This window comes from Paroedura picta, chromosome 15, assembly GCF_049243985.1.
Source record: "Paroedura picta isolate Pp20150507F chromosome 15, Ppicta_v3.0, whole genome shotgun sequence".
Lineage (NCBI taxonomy): Eukaryota > Metazoa > Chordata > Lepidosauria > Squamata > Gekkonidae > Paroedura > Paroedura picta.
In genome coordinates, this window is record NC_135383.1 from 9921920 (window position 1) to 9948988 (window position 27069).

The 27069-nt window shown below is 50.5% G+C and overlaps 2 protein-coding genes across 4 annotated transcripts in view; both read right to left on the bottom strand.

Annotated features, from left to right (window-relative positions):
- Positions 1-1127: 1127 nt before the first annotated feature.
- ZBTB40 (zinc finger and BTB domain containing 40) lies at positions 1128-12322 on the bottom strand. 3 transcript variants are annotated; one of them, XM_077311878.1, is made up of 14 exons: positions 11748-12322; positions 9273-10035; positions 8449-8591; positions 7965-8157; positions 7550-7686; positions 7062-7260; positions 6350-6742; positions 5232-5438; positions 4424-4588; positions 3758-3972; positions 3121-3283; positions 2921-3007; positions 2605-2834; positions 1128-2016 (listed from the first exon to the last, which is right to left on the bottom strand). In XM_077311878.1, exons 2-14 carry the CDS (start codon positions 9979-9981, stop codon positions 1837-1839), a joined length of 3021 nt encoding a protein of 1006 aa, XP_077167993.1. In that variant the 5' UTR covers positions 9982-10035; positions 11748-12322; the 3' UTR covers positions 1128-1836. The 3 variants fall into 3 exon arrangements, with proteins under 3 accessions (XP_077167993.1, XP_077167992.1, XP_077167991.1); XM_077311877.1 differs by lacking the exon at positions 11748-12322 and adding an exon at positions 10565-10932 and having other exon boundaries at positions 9273-10032; XM_077311876.1 differs by lacking the exon at positions 11748-12322 and adding an exon at positions 10565-10931.
- A 4567-nt stretch (positions 12323-16889) lies between these two features.
- The window catches only part of LRRC75A (leucine rich repeat containing 75A), a 58858-nt gene continuing 48678 nt past the window's right edge, over positions 16890-27069 (bottom strand). Inside the window, exon 4 of the mRNA XM_077311243.1 lies at positions 16890-17941. Coding sequence (XP_077167358.1) covers positions 17323-17941 — 619 coding nt within the window. The 3' untranslated portion in view covers positions 16890-17322. The remainder of the gene's footprint in view (positions 17942-27069) is intronic.

The window sequence follows — 27069 nt, forward strand, 5'->3', positions numbered from 1 at the left end:
GTGCATACTGCTCATTTCTTTCCTATTTGTGGGCGATTTCCTCTTTGTTTGCGCGTTTTGTCATTCCACGGTGGTTTTCCAGGCTCGGAAATTCATACTTATCTGCTAAACATCCCAAAATAAAAGGATGCTTAAAAAAAAAATGGAATGGAATGGGTTGGATTCAACCAGTTTTTCCTGCTGGTTAAAAAGGAAGCTGGGGTCCCCTTAAAATACCCAAAAAGGTGATGCTAAGGATCAAGGCATGTCCAAAAATCACATGGGAAGGAGGGGAAGACTGGGTGAAAAAGCCGGCTGGAACCAACACCAAGTCTCTACGTTTTGTCAACACACCTCCCTGTTCCGTTTCTCTATTTTACTCAAGCTAAGAAGAAAAGACAGCCCAAGTTGGCCTGATTGTGTCAGATCTTGGAAGCTAAGCAAGTCAAGCCTTGCTCAATATTTGGATGGGAGACCATCAACGAATGCCAGAGTTACTCTGCAGAGGCAGGCAGCGACAAGCCACCTTGGTTCGTCTCTTGACCTGACTCTATGTTTTCTTTACTTTGCGAGGCTAATATTAAGCCAATCCCATCCCTTTGCCACCCCTCTCCTGGCCAAAATTCTACCATTCGCCACCTGGGAGGAGAGCAACCCGTGGCCAATCACAGCAGGCCCCATCTCCTCGGGATCCCAATTGTCTCGCACGACCATCTGCTGCCATCCTCTGGCCAGATCGAGGAACAACACCGCTTTCCCATGCAGACGAAAACCACAGCGAGCCCTAGAAAACCTCCAAAAGCTCAACATCGGTGGAAGAACGTTTTTAGGAGGGCCAGTTCAAATATCACAGGACTTCTTACAAGCTTTCCGGTTCCCCCCAGAATTCTCCACCGGACTGCTTGGTACAACATTTTATTTTATTTTTATTTATTTCTTGGATTTATATCCCGCCTCTCGCGACTTTTGTCGCCTCGAGGCGGCTAACAATTAAAACCAAAGGGGGCCTAATGGAAAAGCTCACCATCTGTTGCACATAGAGCAGGGGGGGGATATACCAAACTCTGGCTCTCCAGATGCCCATGGACTACAATTACCATGAGCCCCTGCCAGGCGGCAGGGGCTCATGGTAATTGTAGTCCATGGGCATCTGGAGAGCCACAGTTTGGCCGCCCACGCTACAGAGTCTTCACATGGAATACCGGATGACATGCTGCCCACTTCAGGAGACAAAAGGCTTTGAAGGCATCTCGGCCCTTCTTATCACGTCCCCCAAAAAGGACCCGGAGAAGCTTTTCACTACCACTATGAAAGCAGCATGACAGATCTTGCGAAGAGTGTCAGATGCTTGCTATGATTATTGCCATGCCGAGGAACGTGTGGGCAGACTGAAGAGAGGGGAGTTGTCGAACCAGCTCGTCTTTGCTTCCTCTGGTGGTCCGGCGAGCTGTCCGGGCTGGACGCGGCTGAAGGCATGAAAAGCTGGGCCAGTTCGTCTTGTGCCAGGTCTGGCTGGCCCTGATGCTCAGCTGAATCCTCGATGCCAACTCTGTGCCTGCCTCCTGTGGCCCTGAGGCAGTTGCCTCAGGCCCAGGACCCTCCAAGGTAGGCATGGGTACAGGTACACCTCCTACCGGTGTGCCTGGAGGTGTCAGTGGTGCAGGTATGATACCAACGGGACACCGGTATCCTTTCAAGAGGTTCACTCCTCACTAGATCCTCCAGCCCCCTCCTTTCCCACCGTATTTCCAGACCTGAGTTTCCTCGTGGTCTAGGTTGGCTCTATGGCCCATTCCGGCGCACCTCTAGGTTCTTCTTGCCGAAAGCAGCTTTGCAGGTGGGTTCTCTACCCCTCCCTCACTCGGCTTCTTTGCAGAGCAGGGTGACTTTGTCATCCAGCAGTTCTTCCATGGTCACCGTCACCAGCTCCGTTCGGCCTTGGTGGCATCCTTGGGCATCCGGCAGCGTCAGGAACACGTGGGAGCTGGCAAGTTCTGACTCGGCGAGAGCTATCACCTGCTCAGGTGCCTGGATCACCTGAAAGGAAAACAGATGTGAGTGTGGCTGCTTGGTCTTCCCAGAGGTCGAGAAACTGGGGGTCCGATTCCTACTCGGCCCTGAAACTTGTGGCCGTTGATCATGACTGTATATAAATTGTTTTTTCCCCCGGGGTTTCTCAGTTCAGTTCTGCCTCTTGTCCCACCATGCCAATCTTGCTTTTTTCTGCTGCTCCAGACAGATGAATGCTCTATCTCGATCTACCCCGTAAGGCTGTTGTGTAGATGGCAGCCCTCCCCCCACCCCTGGCCAAGCTGCTTGTCCTGCCGTATCCCCCATGAAAGGGTTGTTCGACCCCCAAAGGGGTCCCGACTGCCAGGTTGAGAACCCCTGGCCTAGGAGCAAAGCTCCAAAGCCCTTTTGGCCACCAATATTTTAAAGAAAACTCAACCGGTCAGAAATGGGAAAGTCAAGACAAAGCCAGGAAACAGGAGAGTGGTCTAAAACGCTAAGTGACATTCTACTGAGAATTCAAAGGGATATCTCCCTGAAGAAGCTTGACGTGAAATATCCTAAATATCCGCTTTTGAAGAGATCACACGCCTGTCTGGAAGAAATGTTACTTACTTGCACTATATGGGCTCTGGGGACATGTGAGCCTCCAAACACCACTTTGGGGTGCTCGGCCCCACAGTGCTCTGCCAGCTGCTCCGGCCCGGAAGAGAGCTCCCTGCACCGTCCACAGCCGAGAGACGCCTCTTCTTCCTGCGTAGAATGTTCTGTGGCCACATGGTGCTGGAGCGCCTCCTGGAGGTGGAAGGAAGCCGAGCAGTGCGGGCAGAGGAACGGCCGGCATCCTACGGCAAAGAGAGGGCCGCAGTGAGCCTGGAAGCCTTCAGAGGAAAGCAAGGGAGACGGGAAGGTGGGGAAGGGACATGCTCACCTGAGTGTTGTTGTTTCAAGTGAGCCTGCAGCAAGGCCAGGGTGGGGAAGAAGCCCCCGCAATGCTCACACTCGTGGAGTGCCACATCTGAAGGAGACAAAAGCCAGACGGCTTTCAGACCAGGACCATGCCCTGCTGACCGCCAGACCGTAACGAAGGCATCTTCAGAGCAGCTCGATCTGCCAGCCTTCCATCCTTACCTGCATGCTCTTCCTTGGCATGCTTTCTGTAGGCCGTGGCGCTGAGAAAGGTTTTATCGCAAGAGCTGCACTGCAACGAGGAGAACTTGGAAGAACGGTGGTTCTGGGCCGCGAAGATATCTGGGTGATGGGTCCGATTGTGGTACCACAGCCCCGACAACTGCTGCAGAGAGGAAATGAAACATGGTTACCGTGGTAAGGAGCGTAAGAACACAGAAGCCCAGCTGGATCAGACCTGTGATCCGTCTGGTTTCTGACGACTAGATGTAGTTGTGAGTTTGATGCCTTCTGAGGGGGTTGGGCTAGATGACCCTGGAGGTCCCTTCTAACTCTATGATTCTACGATCTCTCAAGCAGGCTGTTCCTGGTGCAAACCTGAAACTTTTGTAGCAGTGTCCTGTTTTATGGAATTTGTAAATGTTTCAAACTGCCCTGGACAAAATCATTCTATAAATGCAGGTGACAGATTTTACTGTGTACAGACAAACACCAAACTGCAATTCACACTCCGGTACTTAAAGCTGGAGCATCTCTGACTACCATTTGAGGGATTGTGGCCTTCCAAAGACACCCGGGGAGCAACTGAAAAACAGGGCGCACAGACAGAAGGGATCCCTGGGTGTTTGGCATGACATACCTGATAAGCTTTGTTGCAGATCTCACAAGTGAAAGGCTTCCCCCCGACGTGGGTGACCACGTGGCGCTCCAGCAGGGATGGTGCACTGAAGACCTTCCCGCATGTTGGGCATGGGTGGAACTCTCTGGAGTGGGCCGTGTGGATGTGCTGGCGGTGCTCCTGCAGTGTGGGGAAGCTCATCTGGCACTTCTTGCAGTCGTAGGGATCGTCGATGTCTATGTGCAACAGAGAATCATAGAGTTGGAAGGGACCTCATGGGTCATCTAGTCCAACCCCCTGCACTATGCAGGACACTCACCCCCATCTCGCTCATCCACTGCAACCTACCACTCCCTTAAGCCTTCACAGAATCAGCCTCTCCGTCACATGGCTATGTTTAAAAATCTCCAAAGATGGAGAACCCACCACCTCCCGAGGAAGCCTGTTCCACTGAGGAACCGCTCTGACTGTCAGGAACTTCTTCTGGAGGTTTAGGCGGAATTTCTTTTGAATTAATTTCATCCCATTGGTTCTGGTCCGTCCCTCCGGGACAAGGCTGCTGGTTGCCACTCCTACAGAACTTCTTTTCCATTCATGCAGAGTCTTTATGCTACTCGTGCAAGGGACTGTCCAAGGCTTATACTGTTGAAGCGTAGCAATGGGAGCCATAAAGCTGCAGCTACTCACGGTGGAAGGTGCGAAGGTGAATGGAGAGGCCGTTGGCTTGGCGGAAGCCCTTCCCGCACTCCCTGCACACATAGGGCTTGTCGCCGGTGTGGGTGCGCACGTGGCGGGTCAGCTCGATGGACTGCGCAAAGACTGCGGCGCAATACTGGCAGGAGTACATCTTCCCTGCAAAAGAAAGCTGCCAAAACTGACGGCGGGATCGACTTTGGAAACTACCAAACCACTGAGTGACCCAGGGCTGAACTCTGCCCGCTGAAGGTCTCGGCCACTGTTTGGTTTGGGGAAGTGATAGAAAAGAAGGGGAAGCAAAAAACAGGCAGTCGATTCCACAGCTGAACTACTCCGACTATGAAATTTCTTCCTGGTATCTAAAGGTATAGCCTGTGCAAGCATTGAGTCATGTCAGACCCTTGGCAGACTCAATACGGGGTGGTTTGCCAGTGCCTTCCCCAGTCATTACCGTTTACCCCCCAGCAAGCTGGGTCCTCATTTTACCGACCTCGGAAGGATGGAAGGCTGAGTCGACCTTGAGCCGGCTGCTGGGATCGAACTCCCAGCCTTATGGGCAGAGCTTTCAGACTGCATGTCGGCTGCCTTACCACCCTGAGCCACAAGGGGCTTCCTGGTATCTAGCCGATATCATTCTACACGTAGTTCAAACCCATTACTGCGGGTCCTCGCCTCTGCTGCCCACACAGGGTTCCTTACGGAGCAAGCTCACGCATGAACACGTGTGCGATCGTAATGTTCTCAGCCACCCGGGGAAAAGCGGAATAGAGGTCCTTAAAAGACGGACATACAAACATACCCTCCGCATGCTTCTTCTTGGTATGGTAGGCGAGCGCCGAAGCCTGTGAGAAAGCAGTCCGGCAGTGCTTGCAGACGAAGGGCCGGTCCCCGGAGTGCAGGCGCTGGTGGTTCTTCAGGGTGGAGTTGGCGGCAAATTTGGCCCCGCACTTGTCGCAGGAGAAGGGCTTCTCGTCAAAGTGCTCGGTCAGCTTGTGGTATTGCATCCCTGGGGAGGCAGAAGAGCAGCACATGGAAACGGGAAAAAGGCTGAAGAGTCCCCAGTTTAAAGGCTCGGGGGCAGCCCTGCAAATGTGGGCAAACGGAAGGGAAGGGGAACATTCTCCCTAGAGCATCCTTTCCTCCTAAGGTTAGCTGGTGGCGGCTGGAGAGGACCCCATGGAGAGGACCAGGAGCTCATGGCCACACTAAAACTGTTCCTGGATTGTTCCCACAGGCAAGTTCCAGCCGGGGTGACAGGAAACGACAAGCTGGTAAGAATCCACAGGAAACTATAAGCTGGTGAGAATCTACTCCCCCCGTCCCTGTGAGCATGGTGTGGTGCCTAGAATCGGACTAGGAATTGGGAGCGTGAAATCTTTCCTTGGCAATGAAGAAGGAGAAGGGTTGGTTCTTATATGGCATTTTTCTCTACCTGAAGGAGGCTCAAAGCGGCTTACAGTCGCCTTCCCTTTCCTCTCCCCACAACAGACACCCTGTTTTGCTGACAACCTCATTTTCCCCTCTGCCTCCCAAAAGGCTAGCACTCGAGGGCATCTAACGAAGCTGACGGGCGGGAGGTTCAAGATGGACAGCAGGAAAAAGCTTCTTTACACAGAGAGTGATTGCAATGTGGAATGCAAAGCCAGAGGGCGTAGTGATGGCCACAGGAAGAAACAGCTTCCAAAGGGGATGAGATAAGCCGCACGGAGGAGCTAAGAGGGGAACCTCCACATTCAAGGGCACTAATCCTCTGAATCCCAGAGCCAGGAGGCAACATCAGGGGAAGGCCTTGACCTCTATGCCATTTTGCTGGCCCTCCAAAGACTGGCTGGAGTAAATGTGAGGCAGGAGGCTGGGCTAAATGGACCACTGATCTGACCCAGCAGGGCTCTTCTTATTCCATTGTGCCAGCTGTACCTGAGGCATGAGCAAATTCTCGGCCGCAGATGTCACAAGCCACCGGGAGGCGCTTTTTCTTCTTGTTCCTGGAGGCGGAGCTCGGAGTCTCCAGGCAGAAATTCTCAAATTCCTTCCTGGAAGGGCTCCTCTCGCTGCAGTCCTTGCAGGGGTCCTGCTTCTGGCTGTCAACGCGGCACCGTTTCTCATGCCCCTGGAGGCGGCAGTAGAAGCGGAAGCTCTTCCCACAGGCCCTGCAGGCAAAGCTCCTCTTTGGGGCCGCACCCTCGGGCGGCAGGCCAAGCTTGGGCTTCTGCTCTTCTTCCTCCTGGCCCGTGTCTTCGTGCTGGGACTCCTTTTCTGCCAGCCATCGCCGGACGTCAGCCTCCCCACCTTCCCCTTCCATCAACAGCCCTGCGTGATTAAAACAACGCTGCTGATGCTCTCCAAACACAGTTTGGCCCAACAACTATGCACTGTGCATCAGCATCCAAAAAGCCATAGAATAATCTACCCTGAAAGCTCAGTTTGTATTAATCTCTGATTTCCCAAGGCTGCAAAAATTGTGCTTCAGGCGCAGATTCAGAAATGCTGATGCACACATACAGCTGCACACTTATCAAGAGCCAAACTTGCCTTCTCCCGGATTGGCTGGAACCAGCTTTGGGTCTAGGTAACGGTCTCATTCCAGGGGTGTGCAAAGTAACAGCTGTCGGGCAGCTGTCACACTCACCAGTTTGGAAGAAGAGGTTGGCTTCAGCATCCATCCGCACCTCCTCTAGGAGCTGTTTCAGAGGGGACTCCTGGTCTTGCAATGCCTGGAGCACCCGCCAAATAGCCACTGCTGAAAGAGTCTCTTCTTCCAGGGCGGCAGAGGCCAATGTGGCGAGCACCTTCGATCCGGGTACACCTGTCGCAATCTTCTCCATCACCTTCAAAACAGACAGCAACCTAGTAATGAAGCAGTTTGCAGATGGCCTTCTTAGTACCCAGCCAGGTCCTTCACTGAGATCCCATATCCTAAAGATGCCACCTTCCTGTTTTCCCTTCAAAGCCCACCTTGAAAGCCTCCTTTGGGCTTGAGGCCAAAAGTCTGCTTTTCATGGTCACAGAGATTCTTGCTCAGCATCTTACTGCACAAATAGTGTCGAACGTTCCTCGTGATCAGGGCAGTTCCATGCCCTGATGAGGCCAGTCAGGTTTCCTGCTGTTCTTTCTTACCTCTCGGTTTCCAGCTGCTAGATGCTGCACCGCAGAGAGCCCTTTGTGCAACAGCTGGGGGTCGACAGCACATCTGGCAAGAGCAGATCGGTGGCGTCTCAGGAGGTTCTTCCCATAGGCTTCAAGATTCCATCTGGCTAAGAGACAAGGAAACGTCCCAGCAGTGGAACGTGATCCCCGATAGCGGATTTTTCTACATTCGTTACAAGCAGAATTGCTGTGTTTTGAGTGTGTTTATTAAAGGGCATATTTGGACAATCTGCCAGTAGGATTCTCCTTGCCTATTTACTGCTACTGTGCCATGAGATTTAAACAATGAGATCAGCATTAGATAATTGCCATCCATATGCGAAATATCAAAACTGGAATCTTCTAAAGCTAAAGAGATTTCAAACCTAGTTGTGCTCCACAGTACCTGCGCCATCTGATGTGACTACTGCTGGCTCCCAGCTGTTCAGCACACGATGTAGTCTGGGGAATGAAGCTTTCAGGGCAAACAGAAGTTTGAGCAGACTCCCTGCTTTCAGGGTTTTCTCCTCCACCGCTGCCTTGATCAGATTCCCCACGGCCTCCTTCGGTGAGCTGTTCTGACAACAGCCCAGTATGATCTACTGAGACAGGGCACACAAATTAGAAACAAGTTCTGAGACATATAGATTTCTTGTGGCACCAGACGTTGCCCAGAGCAAGAAGAGGTCACTTTTTTGAGACTTTCCTAGGTAAGGTTTGTTCCACTCAAATGGAACAAAAATGGGGCAGTTTCCCTTCATAGGTTTAGATACAAGCACCAGGATTAGATTTAGGCATAATCTGCATTCTCAAAATGGTCATGTGGAAGCCCATTGCTGAGAGAAACACATCCCCAGCCTTTTGTGGGCTCAACCTTTCCTCCTGTATACCTGCTTTTCATTCTCAAGAAGGAAATCCTCCTCTCCTTTTTCCAAGAGCTCTTGGATGGGCCCCAACTCGGTCACGTTCTGAACCAGCTCTCTCCTCCTTTCCTGAAGCAGAGCAGCTACAATCTTCTCCTCTCCTGAGCTTCCTGGTCAAAAAAGAAGGCAAAGGCTGGTGTTGCATGGAGAATAATGGTGTGGGGTGGGTGGTGGGTGGTATTCTACCTCTTTGAGCCAAAAGCTAATCAGAGCCTCCATACAAAGAACCCCACACAAATACTACAGCAGGAAGGTTGATGCTCAAAACATAATCAACAGGAATGCAAATGCATAGCTAGACATTAACAGAACTCTAGAAGGCTTCTGCTAGCTAGCCTGGGTTTCTCCAAGAATTCATCGTGTGGTTTATTTACATTTATTTGTTGCACATGGAAGAACACAGGCGCTAAATGGCCACTACAGGTTTTTTGGTGCTGAGGGAGAGTTTTGAAGATACTGTGGACCACCCAAAAGACAAATAAGTGGTTTCTAGATCAAATTAAGCCTAAATTTTGCCCAGAAGCTAAAATGAGGCTATTGTGCTATTGTACTGAGGCTATTGTACTTTGGTCACAGTATGAGAAGACAAGACTCTCTGGAAAAGACCATAATGGTAGGAAAAGTTAAATAACTTTTAACTTTTCCTAGAATTATGGATAACGCACCACAGGAAAGAAAAAAAAAAGACAAAGGCCATGCACAATTTTCCCTAGAAGCTGCTGGGAGAGACACAAAGCAGATTAATCTTAGACAGCACAAAAATAAGTAACACTCATTGACAATAAGCTCACCTGCATCTTCTTGTGGGGGCTCTGTGCTCTCCCTTCCCTCACAGATGCCCTGCCCATCGGGACACTGTCCTAGGCAGATTTCAGAATGATGGCTACCAGAATTAGGAAGTGTCTCCTGATCTACAGTTTCTTCATGAGTCAACGTTGAATGTGTATTCTCATTCTGTCCTTGTGTTTTGATAGGGTAAACAGAGTCTGCAGGACAAGGAGAAACTCTTAAAGAGGGCTGCAAGTCCGCAGCAACTTTGGCATCAAGCACCGTGGCCTGGGAAGAGTTCAAAACAGCAGTACTTTCACTGGATGCACCAATTGTCTGAATGGAGAAGTCCCTCTCTGTGTGGTCTTGATTCGAGCAGCTTAGGAGGTCCCTGAGGAGGGCTTTGCAGCTGACAGCCACGTCAAACATCTGCAGATTGTCCGCCACAGAGATTACCTTGGTGAAATTATGCTTCCCAAGGGGCAGTCTACCCGTATAGATCATCTCCAGCAGCAGGGCAAAGTCATCCGGGGCCACCACTGATGCATCAATAGAAATAGTATCTGTGCTCTCCAGGAGGGGCTTAAACAAGAGACTGGCTGCTGCCAGCACAAGCTTGTGAGCTCGGAAATGGGATTCCCCGACCAAGATGCTACAGTCACAGAACTGCTGTTCCTTGCAGAAAATGTACAGTTGTCGAAGTAGTTGCTGGTTGTAGTTTGGAAGTTCCATGGTTGGGTGACTGGAAGTCTTCTTCCTTCTTCACATCCTTTCAGACAAACCCTGCTAAAGATAAGTAAAGGAAACAGTGAAGTGGACTATTCACATGCAAAGCATTAGCACTGACAATTTTTTTGCACTTTTTTGTTTCCCACAAGCACGAGCAAATCAAGCAGCATTAAGACTTTGCAAGCAGCATTAAGACTTCACAATTTGTGTAGGGACTGTTTTCCTCCCTGTGCAGTCCAGACTACACAACAGTAAGACGTGCAAAGAGAACAATGACGTTTAATGAGGCAAAGATAACCCTGAGCTCTCTGCACTGTTTTTTAAGCAGCAGAAAAGAGCCAGCAGCACCTTGAATAACCTTTGTGGCAGGGGAGAAGCTTTCGTGAGTCACTGCTCACTTCTTTTGGAAGAAATAGCATTGCTTAGGTACAGTGCCAGGTTTGCCAACTCTGGGTTGGGACACACCTAGAGATTTCTTGGGGAGGGCGGGGTGTCTGGAGGGGGGTCCCTTCCCCAGCTTGCGCAGCCCTTCTGGTCTACTACTCCCCAGTCCATCAAACCTCAGGGAAGCCTGTTATAAACTCACCGTACAGCCCTCTCGTAGTCCTTGACTGCGACACGAAGTCTTCAAACTGGTCTGCTTTGCAGGGTGGTTGTATAAGCGCCACCGCGTAAGCCAACCCCTCCCACGGCGACCTGCTTCCCTGCGAGGACGACAGGATCCGGTCCTGCCGGGACTAACAGGAAGCGGCCCTTCGGAAGCTCCCTACCCTTTGCTCACCGACCCTCAAGGCCCCGCCACGGCCACCCCCGAGCACCGGCGCCCGGCGTTTGCGACTGGGGCTCGCTCTTGGCCAAACATCACGCGAGCCCGGAACAGAAGTCTAAACAGCCGACGTTTCTGCCCGGCTCCTATTCACGAGCGCACCACGGGGACCGCGCCGATAAAGCTTCCGGCTTCCTTTTCGAAGCCGCGCGTTCTCTCGCGAGACCTGCCTCGCTTGGACGGTGAACGTCGAGCGAGAATGTCTGGGGCGAAAGAGAGAACTCCCTTCGGCACTTTGCGAAGCGGTCGCGCATGCGCGGCTTCCGCATTCTAAGGCTCCTGGTGGGAAGGGGGGCGGGTGGAGCGGCGGCCACGTCACGCCCGCCCTGCAAGGTTGGCCGGTTGGATTCTCCTGCGTCAAGCACGGAGGTCACCGTGCTCATTCGTGACAGACCAGTTTATCTTCCCAGGAAGGGAGAGACAGTGCGGTGTAGCGGCTAGAGAGTCGTCCAAGGGTCTTGGAAGCCCATAGTCTGAAATTCCCCCCCCCCCCCTTGCCAGGAGGCTCCCTGGGCAATGTGATCGTGGTCCCTAGGCAACTTTTTTGCTACTGGGAAGCTGGCTACCTAAATCCCAGCTCTTTCCCCAGACTAAGATTTGTAGATTGCAGTGGTGTGGGGGCTTGTAGGGTGAACTAAGTATTGTCAGTTATTTATTTATTTATATTTATATACCGCCCTCCCCGGAGGCTTAATGACCTCCAAATGTCCTGCTGTTTACAGCCTTGCTCAGGTCTTGCAAACAGAGGGCTGCGGCTTCCTTTGGTCTACCCATCTCCTGTTGGGTCTTCCTGTTTTCCTGCTGCCTTCTTCTCTTCCTAGCACGATTGTCTTTTCCAGTGACTCTTGTCTTCTCATAAAGTGACCCAAGTACTACAGCCTCAGTGTAGCCATTTTAGGTTCTAGGGAGAGTTCAGGTTTGATTTGATCTGGAGCTCACTCACCTGTCTTTTGGGCAGCCCACTGTATCTGTTAAACTTCTCTGACATGACATTTCAAGATACACCAGTAAGGCAATAGATGGCTTGAATCACACCTGCCCCCCGACACTGGACTGCCACAACCATGTTGCGGTTACGCTTTGCGTACACTAGAAAGCACCAGAAAGCAACCAGGCTGCTTTCAAGACACATCCTGGCCAGCAGGGTTCACCAGAGAACTGTTAAAGGCTGCAAGAACCTGCAAAGAGAATGGCCGATTCTCACTTGGGTTTCCATTTGGATCGCGCTGGACTCTTGATTCCTCCCTGCCCATGAGATTATGGCCCTCCATTATTCGTTTCTTCTTCCCAGAATGCAATTGCTGGAATGCACTCAGACTGTATGCCTGCTGGCATCCATCATCAAAGGATGGCAGAACAGGGTCTTAGGAGCTGAATAGCCCAGGCCAGCCCAATTCCATCGGATCTTGGAAGTTAAGCAGAGTAAAACTTGGCCAATATTAGGAAGGGAGATCTTCAGGGAATACCAGGGCCGTGATGCCAAGGCAGGCAATGGCCAACTCCCTCTGCATGTCTCTTGCCTTGAAACATCTGCTTCCCTTCATTTTTTAAAAGAATTGCCTGATGAGGAGCACTCTAAAACTTGTGCCTTATTTTGTATCATTTGGGTTGACCTGAATAGAAATCACACAATTGCTCAGTCATCAAAGCCTCCCATTTCCCCCAATAACCTTCCATTCAGGTGCAAAAACGTCTATACCTCTTTCGTTTTAGCAGAACACGTGAGCTTGGGCAGCTTTGGGACCCCGAATAAGAACATGAGACCAACCCTGAGTTCAACTTCATACCGAAAGGAAGTGCTATGCTACGACTGGGGCCAGGATTTCAACCTTTGCCTTTTTTTAATAGCAGGCCGGATAGTTCTTGAACATCCTCCAGGGTTGGGAGATTCCTGGAGATTTGGGACAGGGTTGAGCCTTGGGATGGGAGAAACTGCCGCAAGATAGAATTCCAGAGAGGCTGGCCAGCAATGCAGCTATTTTCTCCGGGGAATCAGATCTCGACAGGCTGGGAAGTGGTTGTAATGCCAGGAAATTGCCAGGCCTTACCTGGTTGGAAACCACCTTCCCCTGCAAAGTTATGTACAGCCAGTCACTACCTCTCAGGGCTCTCCTGTGGATAACATGCAGAGGGAGAAAGAACTAAGTACAGATAGCTCCTGGGAGGGTGGTATACAAATAATTCATTACTCTGCAGTTGTAACTATCAGGTTTAGTTATTCTTCATCCAAGAAACTGGCAGGAAAACCTGAACTGGACCTCTTCCAGAGGAGCTTAGCTTGTGTGCTGTGATAAATGAGTCTTTTTAGGTCAGAGGGGGGCAAGGACTGGACAAAAATCAGGAACCACTTGTGATCGAGTGGGAGATGAGAGCAGAGAGGTGGACTAATATATCTTGGAGAGGTGCTTTGGAGAGAAAATGCTAGAAGAAACTTGGGGCAACGCACTCCCCTGAGCAGGTTTACTCATAACTCACAGTCTGATTAATAAATCTTGCTTCCTAGTGACTCTCTGCAGCCTGAGATCTCTAGTTCTGTGCTTGGATATTATTTCCCGGAGCGGATAACCTCAGTGATGTGGGCCAGCCCCTCCCTTTGCTCTCTAAGCCTTTTCTGTCCCATTTCTGACTGGGAAGATGAGAAAACTGGTCCCCGAGAAAGGAAAAGGCGTTTTGCAAGTACTCCCAGGCAACTGCAGTGCATTCATTTTAAAAGTATGAAAAATTCCTGCTAATTTCGAGAATTAACGATTTGCCACTAAGCAGGGCCTGTGAGAATGGAAGTGGAAGAGTAATACAGTTAGGTACGCCTGCTGCAGAAATTCATCAGGATCTAGGGTAGACACCCTCCAGGTTGGCTGTTATGACTGATCTTCAGGCAACAGGCGCCAGATCACTGGGAGGAAACAATTTGGAAGTTAGATTCTATGGCATTATAGCCCAAAACCCACCATCCTCAGTCTCCACCCCCCAAATTTCCAGGTATTTCTCAACCTGGAGCTGGCAACCATATCCGGGTTGTGTGCAGCAAGTATTTGGGGAAAGTGCGTCTCTTGAATTTTGGCACAAACCCAACGTATAGCTTAAAGACCAAGCATCGTGCGGACTGAATTTGGACTGAATTTCCTAGGGAGCAAAATATTAGAAACACGTATGATGAGGCAGATGTTAAGCCATGGCTCAACTTTATGAATTCCATGCTCAGTGGCACATGGGCTTGTTTGCAAGTGACTTTAAAACTCTTATGGTCATTTTTTAAATCCTAGAATCAGTTTAGGACACAGCAAGGAATGTTTGTTTTCCTCCGTTAGCACTCCAGGACACAGGTGCCCAGGTCTGCCTTCAGTTGCACCCGAGCCTTCAATCTGCAGAATAAAATCTGCAGAATAAATATTTTGCTTAGGGTTTAGCCGCTCTTCCAATTAAGATGATGGACTAGTTAATTAACTAGATTGTTGCTCTCTGTCTATTGTGGCAGTATTCACATAGAAAGAAGTTTGGACAATGAGATTAACGGAATCAAAAAGTTTGGCGCAAGTTATAACCTGCATGAGCATTTTTTTAAAAAGAAAGAATTAGCATAGAATATCCTCAGCAGTTTTTTTTTCTGATGACCAGGGAAATTACCAGCCCTTCAGCTTCATCTGCAAAAACCCAGCGGCCAAGGACACGGCGTCCGGAGCAGTATTAATACATCACGTTGTGTATAATCTGTAGCATTTTTAAGGCCAGAAATGTTTCTCCTTGATTTTGAAAGCAATAATCAGCAGGACCTTTCATTTGTGGACTGCTTTCTCAAAAGGCCATATCCTTAACAATATAACAGCATGCTTGACCAGAGAGTCTTTCAAAACTCAGAATTTCTTGGGTGTGTGTGTTTTTAAAAAATTGGTGCTTCTAATTTTCCTTCCCTAGATAAGATCTTAACTGCCTGTTCAGAGTTAGTTTGTTAGGTCTCCCTGCTGCTTTGTTTCGTTTTTTTTTAAGCTTTTCCCTTTTTTAACCGAAGCTTTCCCCCTTTTTAACTGTGAAGGTCAACCCATCTTGTTTTCTTGCAAGTATTTGAGAGATCGGTTTGTTGCATCCGAAATCTTGACAGGAGCTCTGAGAACACTGACAGACAGATCCTTCTGCCTGGAGATAACGCTCAATTATGTACTGTCCTGCAGCCACAGAATTTCTTGCATATTAACAACTCTTCTGCGGTCTCTTTTCACTTACCAGAGCCTACGAAATGCTGCCTCGGCAGGGGAGAATATGTAAATCATCCCTCCCAGGCTGGGAACGTTACAAAATCTGAGTTTGATGTGTGTTGAAATTTGGCACGTTGATGGTCACGTATCCGAAAAATAAGTATTTCCAGGTTGCTTTGGACTTCAAACCACAGGAAAAGATCTATTGTGCAGGCACCATGGTTAGGTCACACAGGTGGAAGTTACCTTATTCAGTCATTTTATTTTGTGAAGAATACAAGGTTTTTAGTTTTAGTTTCTGACAAACATGAAGGTTTCTGGGCAATACAGACCCATTTGGTGCACAGGGTGGGATTAAGACAAGATGAAGCTCTCTGCAAGGCCCAGTTCACCAGCGTTACCAATAAGTGATCGTTCAGTTTTTAAAAGGAGCATATGTTTAAAGAAGAAGAGTTGGTTCTTATATGCCGCTTTTCTCTACCCGAAGGAGTCTCAAAGGGGCTTATATTCGCCTTCCTTTCCTCTTCCCACAACAGACACCCTGTGAGGGAGGTGGGGCTGAGAGCCCTATTATTGAAGAAGAGTTGGTTCTTATATGCCACTTTTCTCTACCTGAAGGAGTCTCAAAGCGGCTTACAATCCCCTTCCCTGTCTTCTCCCCACAACAGACACCTTGTGAGGGAGGTGAGGTTGAGAGAGCCCTGATATTACTGAAGAAGAAGAACAGATTCTTATAGGCCGCTTTTCTCTCCCCGAAGGAGTCTCAAAGTGGCTTACATTCACCTTCCCTTTCCTTGGCTGAGTCCACTAAAAGCAGGAAGGGAAAGGCAGCAGACCCCCGCTCCTGGAGGTTGGCAGACCCCTGGTTGGAAATCCTTATTCGAGTCACTGCTTGCACCCTCCCAGGTTGCATCTACTGGTTGCTCAAACAAGCCAAAATCTAACTCTATCCTCCTCCTCCTCCTTCAAAATGGATTGCAGAGAAGTCATTTGTTTTTATTTCAAATATACGAGGTTTTATTGTTATACCTGTTCGATAAAGCTTAACTTTAAAAAAAACCCCAAAAAAACCAGTTTCAGCTACATGCAAATCAAGACAGAATTTGGAGCGGCCGATTCCTACCCAAGCAGGAAGGGGCCCTTGGAAAGGACGCGCAGACGCTGCAGATGGCAACACCAGAAGATCGAAGACGTGGGTTGCGTTTGTGCCTTGGGATGGGGGGGGGCGGCAGGGGGGGGGGGCTCGTACAAGGCAGCAAGCACTCCAGCACGTTGCAAATGGATGTCGGTTTTGGAAACGGAGGGAGCCCACGAGACCTCTTTGGTCCTTTTGCTATGGAAAGAACAATCTGGCCATTAGGCTCCCATTTACATCTGGCACTTGGGCGGGACAGAGGCCTGTCCCTATTTTTTGGGGGGGGGGGGAACCCAGTGGTCTTGCATCCTTTAGAAAAAGCAGCTCTTTTCAAAGATCCAGGAGGGGAGGGCGAGAAGGAAAGCACTTCTGGTTACAAAGACGACAACACTGAACGCACACGGAGAACCGGGACAGGCAGATGACCTCCAAAAGAATCCAATGCTTAATTCCACAGGGGATCGAAATAACCACAAGGCCTGGGAAGGCGGCAGTTCCCTTCCTCACTCGGAAGAAAGGAGGTACCTCTAAGGCGAGCGAGAATCGAGACCCCAGAGCTGAGTTTGGGACAGACGCTCCTCTCCGCAGCCTCTCCTCTCTTGTCACAGTGGCGGGAGACCCGAGGAACGGAAAGCAGCAGCTAGACAGGGTTGATCGCAAGACGGCACGAAAGAACCGCCCGCCGTCGCACGGAGAAGGACCGCAGCGGGCATCTGGCCCTGCCACCCACAAGCTGTCGGGTTGTCCGCCTTCCCACAGAGCCCGACAGAGGGATCGTGCAAAAACTAGCCTTTGAACAGAAGAGGTGCTCTCCTGGCCAAAGGTTAACCTTTTAAAATCGCACGGATTCCCTCTCCAGGTGAAACCACAGTGGTCTTCAAAAGCGTCTCTTCGGGAGTTGGGGGTAGTCTCGTGTTTTTTACGACCGGAAAGGCCACGGTCCTCTAGACACTGATGGCGTTTGCCTCAACCAATCAAAACCACGGCCTACTCTCCTTGGAATTCGAAGAGCGCGGGCAGGATCCGGCCCGCAATTTGGTCCCTATCTTTTGGTCCTCGAAAACAAAACTGGGGTTGGCGTGTCTTGTGACCACCGTCGCCTCCCGAGCACAGGACGAGTCTGACTAAGAACTTTTCGCTGTTGAGGTATCTATTTGGGGCGTCTCGTTCCGACAAGAGGCGACGGGCGCGCTTCATGTCTGAACCGTTACGGGAACGGCCACCTCCGGAGCGGGGGCTTCGCTCGGCACCAGCCGAACCTCGATCACCTCACATGTCCGTACCGGCCTGGGCCGTGCGTCATCCAGGCGATCGGTTCTGTCCTCGTCCTCTGAGCACGGGTACTCTTGGCTCTCCACGGGGGTCTCCTGGCTTTCCAGGTCGCTCACCTGGCCCTCGCCGAACTCGAGGATCGTCGGCAGGTTGCCTTGCTTGGGGCACCGTTTCTTAAGGCTGACCAGGAAGGGCTGCGGCAGGGAGAAGATGTCCACGTTATTTCCCAGGTCAATCCAAGTCATGCTGGGGAAGTTCTTGGTGTCTTTCAGGGCTTCCGTCAGGTCCCGGAGGATGGCCTTGGTGAGCCGGTTGCCGTTGACGGAAAGAGTCATGAGGTGCGGCAGGGCGCCGAGCACCGGCAAGAGCTGCAGGAACATCTCGTCCGTCAGCTCGGTGAAGCAGAGCTCCACGTTTTCGACGTGCTCCGCGCTGCTCTGCAAGTAGGAGATGATCCGGTCCAGCTCCTTCATCGTCAGAGGGATGCCGGACAGGTCCACAGTGTTGTCCCGCGGATTCCCCACCAGGATCGCTTTCAGACTGCAAGAGAACGAGAGAGAGAAGGGAGGGGGAAGGAAGACCTAAGTGAAATATCTGCAATTTCCCCAACGGCTTTGTGGATGCCATAAGCTCTCCTTGTCTGACCATAGGGGGCAGAGAGAGCTCTCCGACGTTGGTACAAGATCTGGTTTGAGATTCAAATATTAGGCCAGAGCAGCTGGCTTCAACTACAGCCCGGGAAAGAAAATGCCAACAAGAAAATTAAATAACGAAACTGCACAGGATTACCCCACAGTCTTTCCTTGTGTCAGATTTGTATCCTGCTCCTTCCCCTCAAGAGGTTCACACAGTTCTCCCTGGCTATCTTCACAACAGCCCTGCAAGGCAGGGTTCCGTCGAGAGAAAGATTGTTTTATGTATTGTTGTTTGTTCTTATGTAAACTGCCCTGAGCCCCCGGGGAGGGCGGTATATAAATATAACAAATAAATAAAATAAATAAACGCCTGGCCCCTGAGCACATAGAGAAAGTTGCAGCCAAGTGGAGATGTCTATAGAGGTCTCCCCAGTCCTGGGCAGAAAATCTAACCATGCACACTAGCATGCAGGGAGAGGAGGCTTTTAATATCCCTCCCCCACCAATCCTGCCTGATATTTCTGGCCATGGTTAAGCTCTGTGACGCTCCTTGCTGCTCAAGATTTTTTTTTAAATTGCCCATTGATGGGAGAGACATCCCTACTCATTCGTGGGGGTTACATGAACCCAGGCACCATCTGTGCATATCGTACTGCTTCCTGCTTCCTGCTCCCAAGCGCCCTGCTCACTCCAGTCCTTTTTGCTCCCAGAGGCAGCCCTGAAGCTGCCAGCCTTCTGCCCGGTGTATGAAACAGCCCCTTTCCAGGGTGCTCTCCTGCAGCAGAAACATGTCATAGCCTGTGCAGTGAACTGTAAGCCTGTTTATGCTCTACTCAGCAGCTTCTCACGCTCTCCGCTCCTCTGTTTTATCCTCACAACAACCCTGTGAGGGAGATTAGGCCGAGAGTCTGTGACTGGCCCACGGTCACCCAGAAAAGCGGGGATTTGAACCTTGGTCAGCCGGATCTTGGTCCATTTGAAGCTGTTGGGTTTGGTTTGATGGTTCGATATTTTAGCTGGGGTGGCTTTCAGGTGTGGCGGACTCAGGGCCGGTTTATCCATGTAGCACGTGCTATGGGTCCCGTGCTTCTCCCCATGGATCAGGGCCATAGTCTCCCACCTCCGTCCTTTCCCCTCTTTAGGGACCCTGGGAGTGACAGCCCTTTTCACTGTGGGGGGCCCCTCTGCTCCCAATCTGAATGTTTCCACTGTAATCGTACTTTGCTAGAGCCAGTTTGGTGTAGTGGGTAGGAGTGCGGACTTCTAATCTGGCATGCCGGGTTCAATTCCCCGCTCCCCCACATGCAGCTCCCCATGGCACTGAGAATGACCTTGGGCTCCCCATGGCACTGAGAAAACTGTTCTGACTGAGCAGTGATATCAGGGCTCTCTCAGCCTCACCCACCTCACAGGGTGTCTCTTGTGGGGAGAGGAAAGGGGAAGAGACTGTAAGCCGCTTTTGAGACTCCTTCGGGGTGAGAAAAGTGGCATAGAAGAACCAACTCTTCTTCTTCTTCAGAAATATCAGGGCTCTCTCAGCCTCACCCACCTCACAGGGTGTCTGTTGTGGGGAGAGGAAAGGGGAATAGACTGTAAGCCGCTTTGAGCCTCCTTCGAGTAGAGTAAAGCGGCATATAAGAACCAACTTATTATTTATTTATTTATTTGGATTTTTATACCGCCCATTCTTTACAGCTTCTTCTACTTCAAATCCTTAAACTGGCTCTGGTGCTACAGGCCCCACAAAACCTTAAAGCACTGCTGGGCGGGGACTGTGACCTTATGCCTCAGCCCCCTTGGGCTAACTAAGAAATGTGGGGTAATTCACCCAACCTGCAGTTTGAGGATGCAAAACCCGAAGTCAACAGCAAGGGGGAAGGGATGCATTTTTTTTTTAAGAGCCCTGGCTCTTCAGTAATCCGTGCTGCTAGAGACAAACAACAAATCAGATCTCACCTCCCTCCATTTATCACTCCTCGCTGACTTATTTGCAGACAACAGCCAGGGAGAGCATCAGGCCAGCAGAATGCAATGCTTGCGCCAGCCGTGTGAGTCACGCCCTTCAGCCACAGATCTGCCAGGAGGGCTATCCAGAAATGACCCTCCAGCGTAATACATCTTTGCTTTCTTTGGTTGACAGAGCCAGCCCGCGCGGCAGCAAGAAAAACAACCTAGCACTAACGCATGTGCACGCATGAACTATCTTGCGCTGACTCACTGGCCCATCCATCGTCTGCTCAGGCTGCCAGCCGCTCTCCAAGGTCTCAGGACGAGGTCTTTATCACCTGCTCCCTGATTCTTTTACCTGGAGGTGCTGGGGATTGAACCGGGCATCTTCTGCATGCTGAGCAGATTCTCTGCTTCTGAGCCATGGCCCTACTAAGGCGGAGCGCTCTGAAGATGGGCATCGTATTTAAATCATAAAATGTCATAGTCCGGCTGTATGCTGCAGTGGCCAGACCCCACCGGGAGTTCTGTGTGCAGTTCTGGAGCCCTCAATTCAAAAAGGAGGTGGACAAAATGGAGAGGGGGCAGAGGAGAGCGACGAGGATGATCCGGGGCCTGGGGACTAAGGAGGAAAGGCTGAAGACCCTGGGAATGTTCAGCCTGGAGAAAAGGAGATTGAGAGGGGACATGATTGCTGTCTTTAAGTCTCTGAAAGGTTGTCACTTGGAGAAGGGCAGGGAGCAATTCCTGTTGCTCCTTCCCGCCCCAAAAATATAGCATTTCCCCAGCCTTGTGCCTTCCAAGCCGTGTTCAAGCCAGCCAACTGGCTTGAAAGCTCTGAGGCGTCGTCTCCCGCTGGGCTACGCCAGTTGGAAAGAGCTGCCCGATATTCCCAACTTCCTTATCGAAACCTTGCACGCACACCGAGAAAGATTCTCAAGGAGGCTCTGCCTCCAGAGCGACGTTAAGCGCAGGGCATAAGCATCTTAAATAAATACGATCGGGCAGCCAGACTCTCAGACATTTCCCTCTCTTGGCATTTTAAATCCGAGGACTGACAGAGGGAGAGATTAGAATGCGCCTAAAGGAGAATAAGAGCAGGTTTTCCTCTCCGGTTTCCCCCACTCCCCCAAGTTCTTAGATCCAGAGGAAATGCCACTGCTAGCAAATACCCGCGACACGGTACCCACATGCCCAGACGCTGGGTAGGAAGATGTTTGGCTGGGAGAGGAGGACCTTGGAGAGAACTACGTGGAGGATTTGTGTGGCCCCTTTCGTTCCATGTGCCGTCACTGAGTAACGACTACTGGTCATTAAGCACTCCGGAAAGATCTCCAGGGGGGCCTCCAGGAGACTCTGGAAGAGAGAGGGGAAGGAGGGTGCAGGCAGGCGAGATGGAAGCCTTGATTTAAACAAAAGGGGAAACAATGCCTAGCTGGAACCCCAAATGCCAAGCTGGAACCCCAAATGCCAAGGCAGGCAGAGCCCCGTCTGTAAGACTGGCCAGATTCTCCCCCCCGAAGGGAAGCGTCAAAACGCTCTCCGTTCCTCCAACGACTGCAGTCCGTGCGGAAAGCAGTCTTGGATTAATCTGGATGGGGACAAGAAAGGCTAACGCTCGACTCAGGGCAGAGGGAGGGAAGGGGGAGATGTTGTTGGTTCTTGTCTCGGGAGGCACAGACGGCAGCCCTCAACGCCGTCTCCCGAAAGTGGCAGAGGGGAGACGCTCTCACCCCCACCCGGAGAGCTTGCTTTCCGCAGCTCCCACACACCCGGGCGATGCGCACTGCATTTCTTGCTTTTTAATCTTCCCTTCCCCGTGCAGCCGGAGCTGTCAGAAGGAAGCTTCGGCTCGGTGAAGGATGGAGAGCCGGTGACATCTGAAGGCAGATTAAAGTAGCAGGCACACATTAAGGCAGAGTAGGGAGGAGGTGGGGAACGAGGCATTTAGGAAAACACATTGGCTGCAAAACCCGGCCATTTGGACCCTCGGAGGCTGGCAGCGAGGCCTTAAATCTGCTCAGCAGGGGGGGAAAGATGGGCATAACAGTGTTGTCCAAACTGAAAGAGATCCATCACCAATAGGGCACCTCTAATTGTATGCACCCCCAAAGCTAACTTGCTCCATTTTTCTCCATTCACACACACGCATTGATTTATCTACATGTCCTGCAGCCCAGAGAAAGTTCTCCAGTGACAAGAAGAAGAAAAATTGGCTTTCAAATCCCTCTTTTTTCTACCTAACGGAGTCTCAACATTTGCCTTCCCTTCCTTTCTCCGCAACAAACACCCTGTGAGGTAGGTGGGGCTGAGAGGGCTCTGACGGAACTGTACTGCGGGAGCAGCTCTAAGAGATCGGTGACTGGCCCAGGGTCACCCACTCAGTTGCATGGGGAGGAGGAGTGGGGAATCAAACCTGGCCCACCAGATTAGAAGCTGCCGCTCTTAACCATGACACCACACTGACGCAAGAGGAGATGCCATATGCAGTTCCAGAGTCACTGGTGTGCTAGGGCCACACCAGACAAGAGACAGGCATTGAAGAGTTGGAAAAAGAAGACTTGGTTCTTATATGCCGGTTTTCTCTACCCGAAGGAGGCTCAAAGCAGCTTACAATCTCCTTCCGTTTCCTCTTCCCCACACCAGACACCCTGTGAGGTAGGTGGGGCTGAGAGAGCCCTGAGATTACTGCTAGATTATTATTATTATTATTACTACATTTATAGCCCGCCACTCCCCTGCGGATCAGAACAGCTTTATCAGTGCTGTGGCAAGTCCAAGGTCACCCAGCTGGTTGTAAATGGGGAGTGCAGAATTGAACCCAGCTCGCCAGATTAGAAGTCCGCACTCCTAACCACTACACCAAGCTGGCTCTTGGGGACAAGATTGCCACCCGGGTACAAGATCCACCTGCAAAGGTAGCTGCAGGAAAGGTGACCAGCTGTGAGAATCCTGTAGTCCTGAGAAGCCTCTTGCCAGCTCTTAAGGAGAGGGCCGTGCCATCCTTCCCTCTCATGGGAAAAAAATCTCACAGCTACCGAGGCAAAGGAAAGAACAGCCGATTATGTTTGCTCATTGCGGAAACAAATGGATTTCTTTGGCGCTTCTCTGGGAGCAACGGCCACATCGCTGCGCTCTCAGGGGGTGGGGGAGAAAAATAAGATTGCTCTCATTCCATAGTCAGAATGAGGAAATTATTTGCTAATCATTCCTAATGCATGTCTGTTAAGTCTTAAATCCTTGACGAGATGCCTCAGTGAACCAAGGGAAGCCCTGCAGCATTTGCAGGGCGCAGCTCCTTCGGCAATCACCCCCATTTTATCATCATAGAATAATAAAGTTGGAAGGGACCTCCTGGGTCATCTAGTCCAACCCCCTAGGGGATAACCCTATGCAGGACACTCACAACCCTGTAGCTCATCCACTGTAACCCCCTTGAGCCTTCATCCGTGTTGAAATTGTGGGGCTTTTTTTCCTGAGTGACGGAGGAGAAGCCAACCGTGGAGAACCCAGCCCAAAAGGATTTGAAACTGCAGCCCCATAAAAGGTAAAGGTAAAGGTATCCCCTGTGCAAGCACCGAGTCATGTCTGACCCTTGGGGTGACGCCCTCTAGCGTTTTCATGGCAGACTCAATACGGGGTGGTTTGCCAGTGCCTTCCCCAGTCATTACCGTTTACCCCCCAGCAAGCTGGGTACTCATTTTACCGACCTCGGAAGGATGGAAGGCTGAGTCGACCTTGAGCCGGCTGCTGGGATTGAACTCCCAGCCTCATGGGCAAAGCTTTCAGACGGCTGCCTTACCACTCTGCGCCACAAGAGGCTCTTGCAGCCCCATAGAGGGCTGAAAAAAATCACTAATTTTCGGTATTTTGCTTATGCTTAATGAAAAACAAGAACCAACTTCCACTGGCAGCAAATAGACAAAGGACTGCTGAAGAACATGAAAACAGCTCACTGGATCAGGGCCACCACCTCACGGGAGACTCGAAAAAACCCACCAACAGGTCAATAAGCCTCCAACGGTGGGCTTTGCATCTCGTACAGTTCAGATATACTGCCTCTGTGGGAAGCTCAATGCTATCATCTGAGCTAATTCATCCATAGGCTTATTGACGGACCTATCGCAGTTCCCTTTTGAAAACATCTAAGCCAGTGGCTATCATGACTTCTTGTGGCAATCAATTCCACGTCAGTTAGATCAAGGTGGGGAGCTGTGATAGTCCGTAGCAGTCGAAAAGACTAACAAAGACTAACAACATTTGTGGCAGGGGAGGAGCTTCCGTGAGTCCCTGCTCTCTTCTTCAGATACCTGACAGATATCTTCAAATATCTGAAAAACTGGGCAGGGACTCACAAAAGCTCATCCCCCGCCACAAATTTTGTTAAAGGTCCAACTGGACTCTTGTTCATAAGCCAGTTAGCGGTGGGGAAACCAGAGGGATGCAAGGGGAAATTCTGTCGCCACGGGAAAAACCCGGGTGTTTTTCTTTCTCAGAAACGAAGCATCGAGACTTTTCTACCTTCCGATGAAACCTAAAGCTATTTTTATTTATTGAAGGACGTGACATACATTATTCATAACTTGGCATATGAAATTGCGCCATTTTGCCTATTCATGGATTTTGGAGGCGTAAGAGTATCCAAACCAAGCTGTGAAAATACGAGACGGAGTGCAGGCAACAATGAATCTTTTGCCGTTTACCCCCTCACAACAAGTCTGCTATCTCGGCTATACACAGTCCGTCCCACTGCTACCCGGTTTCATTGGCTGCCTCCAATTTTTAGTATTCCAGCAATGAGAGGAAAACTTCTCTTTCCACGTCAGGGGTAGTTTTTAAACCTCTACCATGCCCTGGTCAGTGCGTTTCTAAATTAAGACGTCTCCCAACCATTTTGTTTCTCCTCAAAGGGAAGGTGCCCCAGTTCCGTAAAATCCGGAGATAGAAAGCTGGGATTCCAGGACGGCCACCATTTTTAAGAGCTGCAACTTTCTGACGTATCCTCTGTCCCTGTCTTTTACTTTTTAAATTCCTCCAAGGAGCTTGGGGCAGCATCTGTGATTTCACAGCGACCCTGTGAGGTAGGATTTGGTCACAGCTTAGAACATCACCCTAGTGCTCTATACTGGTCTGCCCCTACGACCGCTGGCTAATCAGATATACCTGCCGTGTTTTGGGCTGAGAACTCAACTCCCAGGTGCACACAGGTCCAAATCCTGATTAAGAGGGGACACTTTCTCTCCTGCGGCATTTTCCAACCCGAAAGACCCAGATAGCCACCACTGGCTCAGTTGGGGAAACCTATGTGCATCTATCAGCATGGGCAAGTCTTCATAATGGAGTAAAAAAAGAAAAACCCTCATTGGGGCCATTTCATATCAGGAAGATGGCACAATATGGGAGAATTGTTTCATGCTGTAGCCCTAATCCCACAAGATCCAGTTGGGTATAGCGTTTAAAAGCAGCGGCCTCTAATCTAGAGAGCCGGGTTTGATTCCCGCTCCTCCACACGCACCCAAGCTGGGTGACCTTGAGCTAGCCGCAGTCCTTTTAGAGCTGTTCTCATAGAACAGTTCTGTCAGGGCTCTCTCAGCCCCACCTACCTCCCAGGGTGCCTGCTGTGGGGAGAGGAAAGGAAAGTGATTGCAAGCTGCTTTGAGACTGCTTTGGGTAGAGAAAAAGCAGGGTATAAAAGCCAACTATGATTCTATGATTCTAACTCTTCTAGAAATTGACTTCCAGCATGGGACTTGCCTTTGCAGAGGATCTGGAGTTGCCAGCTCCAGGCGGGGAGATCCCTGGAGATTTGGGGGATGTAACCTGGGGACATTCCGTTAAGCCTTTGATGAACACAGCTACCCAAAGTCTCCAAAGTGAGCTTCACAGATAAGTGGGGATTTGAACCCAGGTCTCTCTGGTCCTTATCCAGCACTCTATGTGTTTCTCACCGACACCCCTGATTTAGAAGGAATCGCATCCCGCATCTACAAATTGCCAGGACTGCTAATAGGTGCCCTTGTTTTTGGACTGCGTCCGAGTCCAGAAAAAGCCCTCAAGGCCTATAGCTACGAACTACATCTTTGAAAGGAAATAATTGAATAAAGCTTGTTAGGATTCAGGAAACACACACAGAAGAAGCTGCTAATTAAAAACAGGACTGGTAATTAAAAACAGGACAGCGCGCAGCTAAACCTTTTAATTTATGCTTCCAAGGGTTCCTTGCATCTCCTCTGTTCTGAAAAGACTTCTTGCTGACACATCCGAGGAACTATCATTACATGCTAATAGGGTGACAAGCGGTGGCCGTTTCCTTCTTTAGCTCGCAAAAAAAATACCCCTGACCTTCCACGCTCCCCCAGCTTTGCCGGTTCAAAGATGGCCGAAGCTCTGCCGCACGCCTTTGTCATTTATTAAATTAGCGGAAAATATTTTCGCCAGAGACAAAAGGGCGGCAAGAGGCTTGACACATCTGTTTATTTGGGCTGTGCCTCAATGGCCATCTCATTTTCCAGTTCAAAATGGGGGTGGGGGTGCAATGCTTGAAGGGCAGTTAGAATTTACAGCTGGCTGCAAGGCATCTGCCAAGAACGTAGACCAGGGGTAGTCAAACTGCGGCCCTCCAGATGTCCATGGACTACAATTCCCATGAGCCCCTGCCAGCGAACGCTGGCAGGGGCTCCTGGGAATTGTAGTCCATGGACATCTGGAGGGCCGCAGTTTCACTACCCCTGACGTAGACCGTCAGTGACGATTTCCATAAAAATGACAGCACAGAAGCTCTGACCCTCGCACAGAGAAGGTGGAAAACACAAGCTGATCTGCCGGAAGTGGCGGACAGGCATGTGGTCATATAAAACTTCTGTCAACTTCCCCTAGAAAGGGTCTACCTGGCAATCCCATTGGAATTTCAAGGCAAGGTGGAAGGTAAGCCATCCCTATAAGCCAAGTCCCACTTGAAAACCAATCTTCTACTGAATCGTCTTTCTCTTTAGCTAAATTCGGTATTTCTCAAAAACAGACAAAAGGGACCAAGTAGCTGTATCGATCCACAGAGAATGGAACTTTGGAACTCACCCCGGTTGCTGT

Coding starts and splice junctions, on each gene's coding strand:
- ZBTB40 (XM_077311878.1), bottom strand. CDS start 9,981: ATGGAACTTCCAAACTACAACCAGCAACTACTTCGACAACTGTACATT. Junction 7,687..7,964: donor AGTCACATCAGATGGCGCAG/GTACTGTGGAGC, acceptor CTTGTCTCTTAG/CCAGATGGAATCTTGAAGCC. Junction 5,439..6,349: donor AGAATTTGCTCATGCCTCAG/GTACAGCTGGCA, acceptor CTGCCTCCCCAG/GGATGCAATACCACAAGCTG.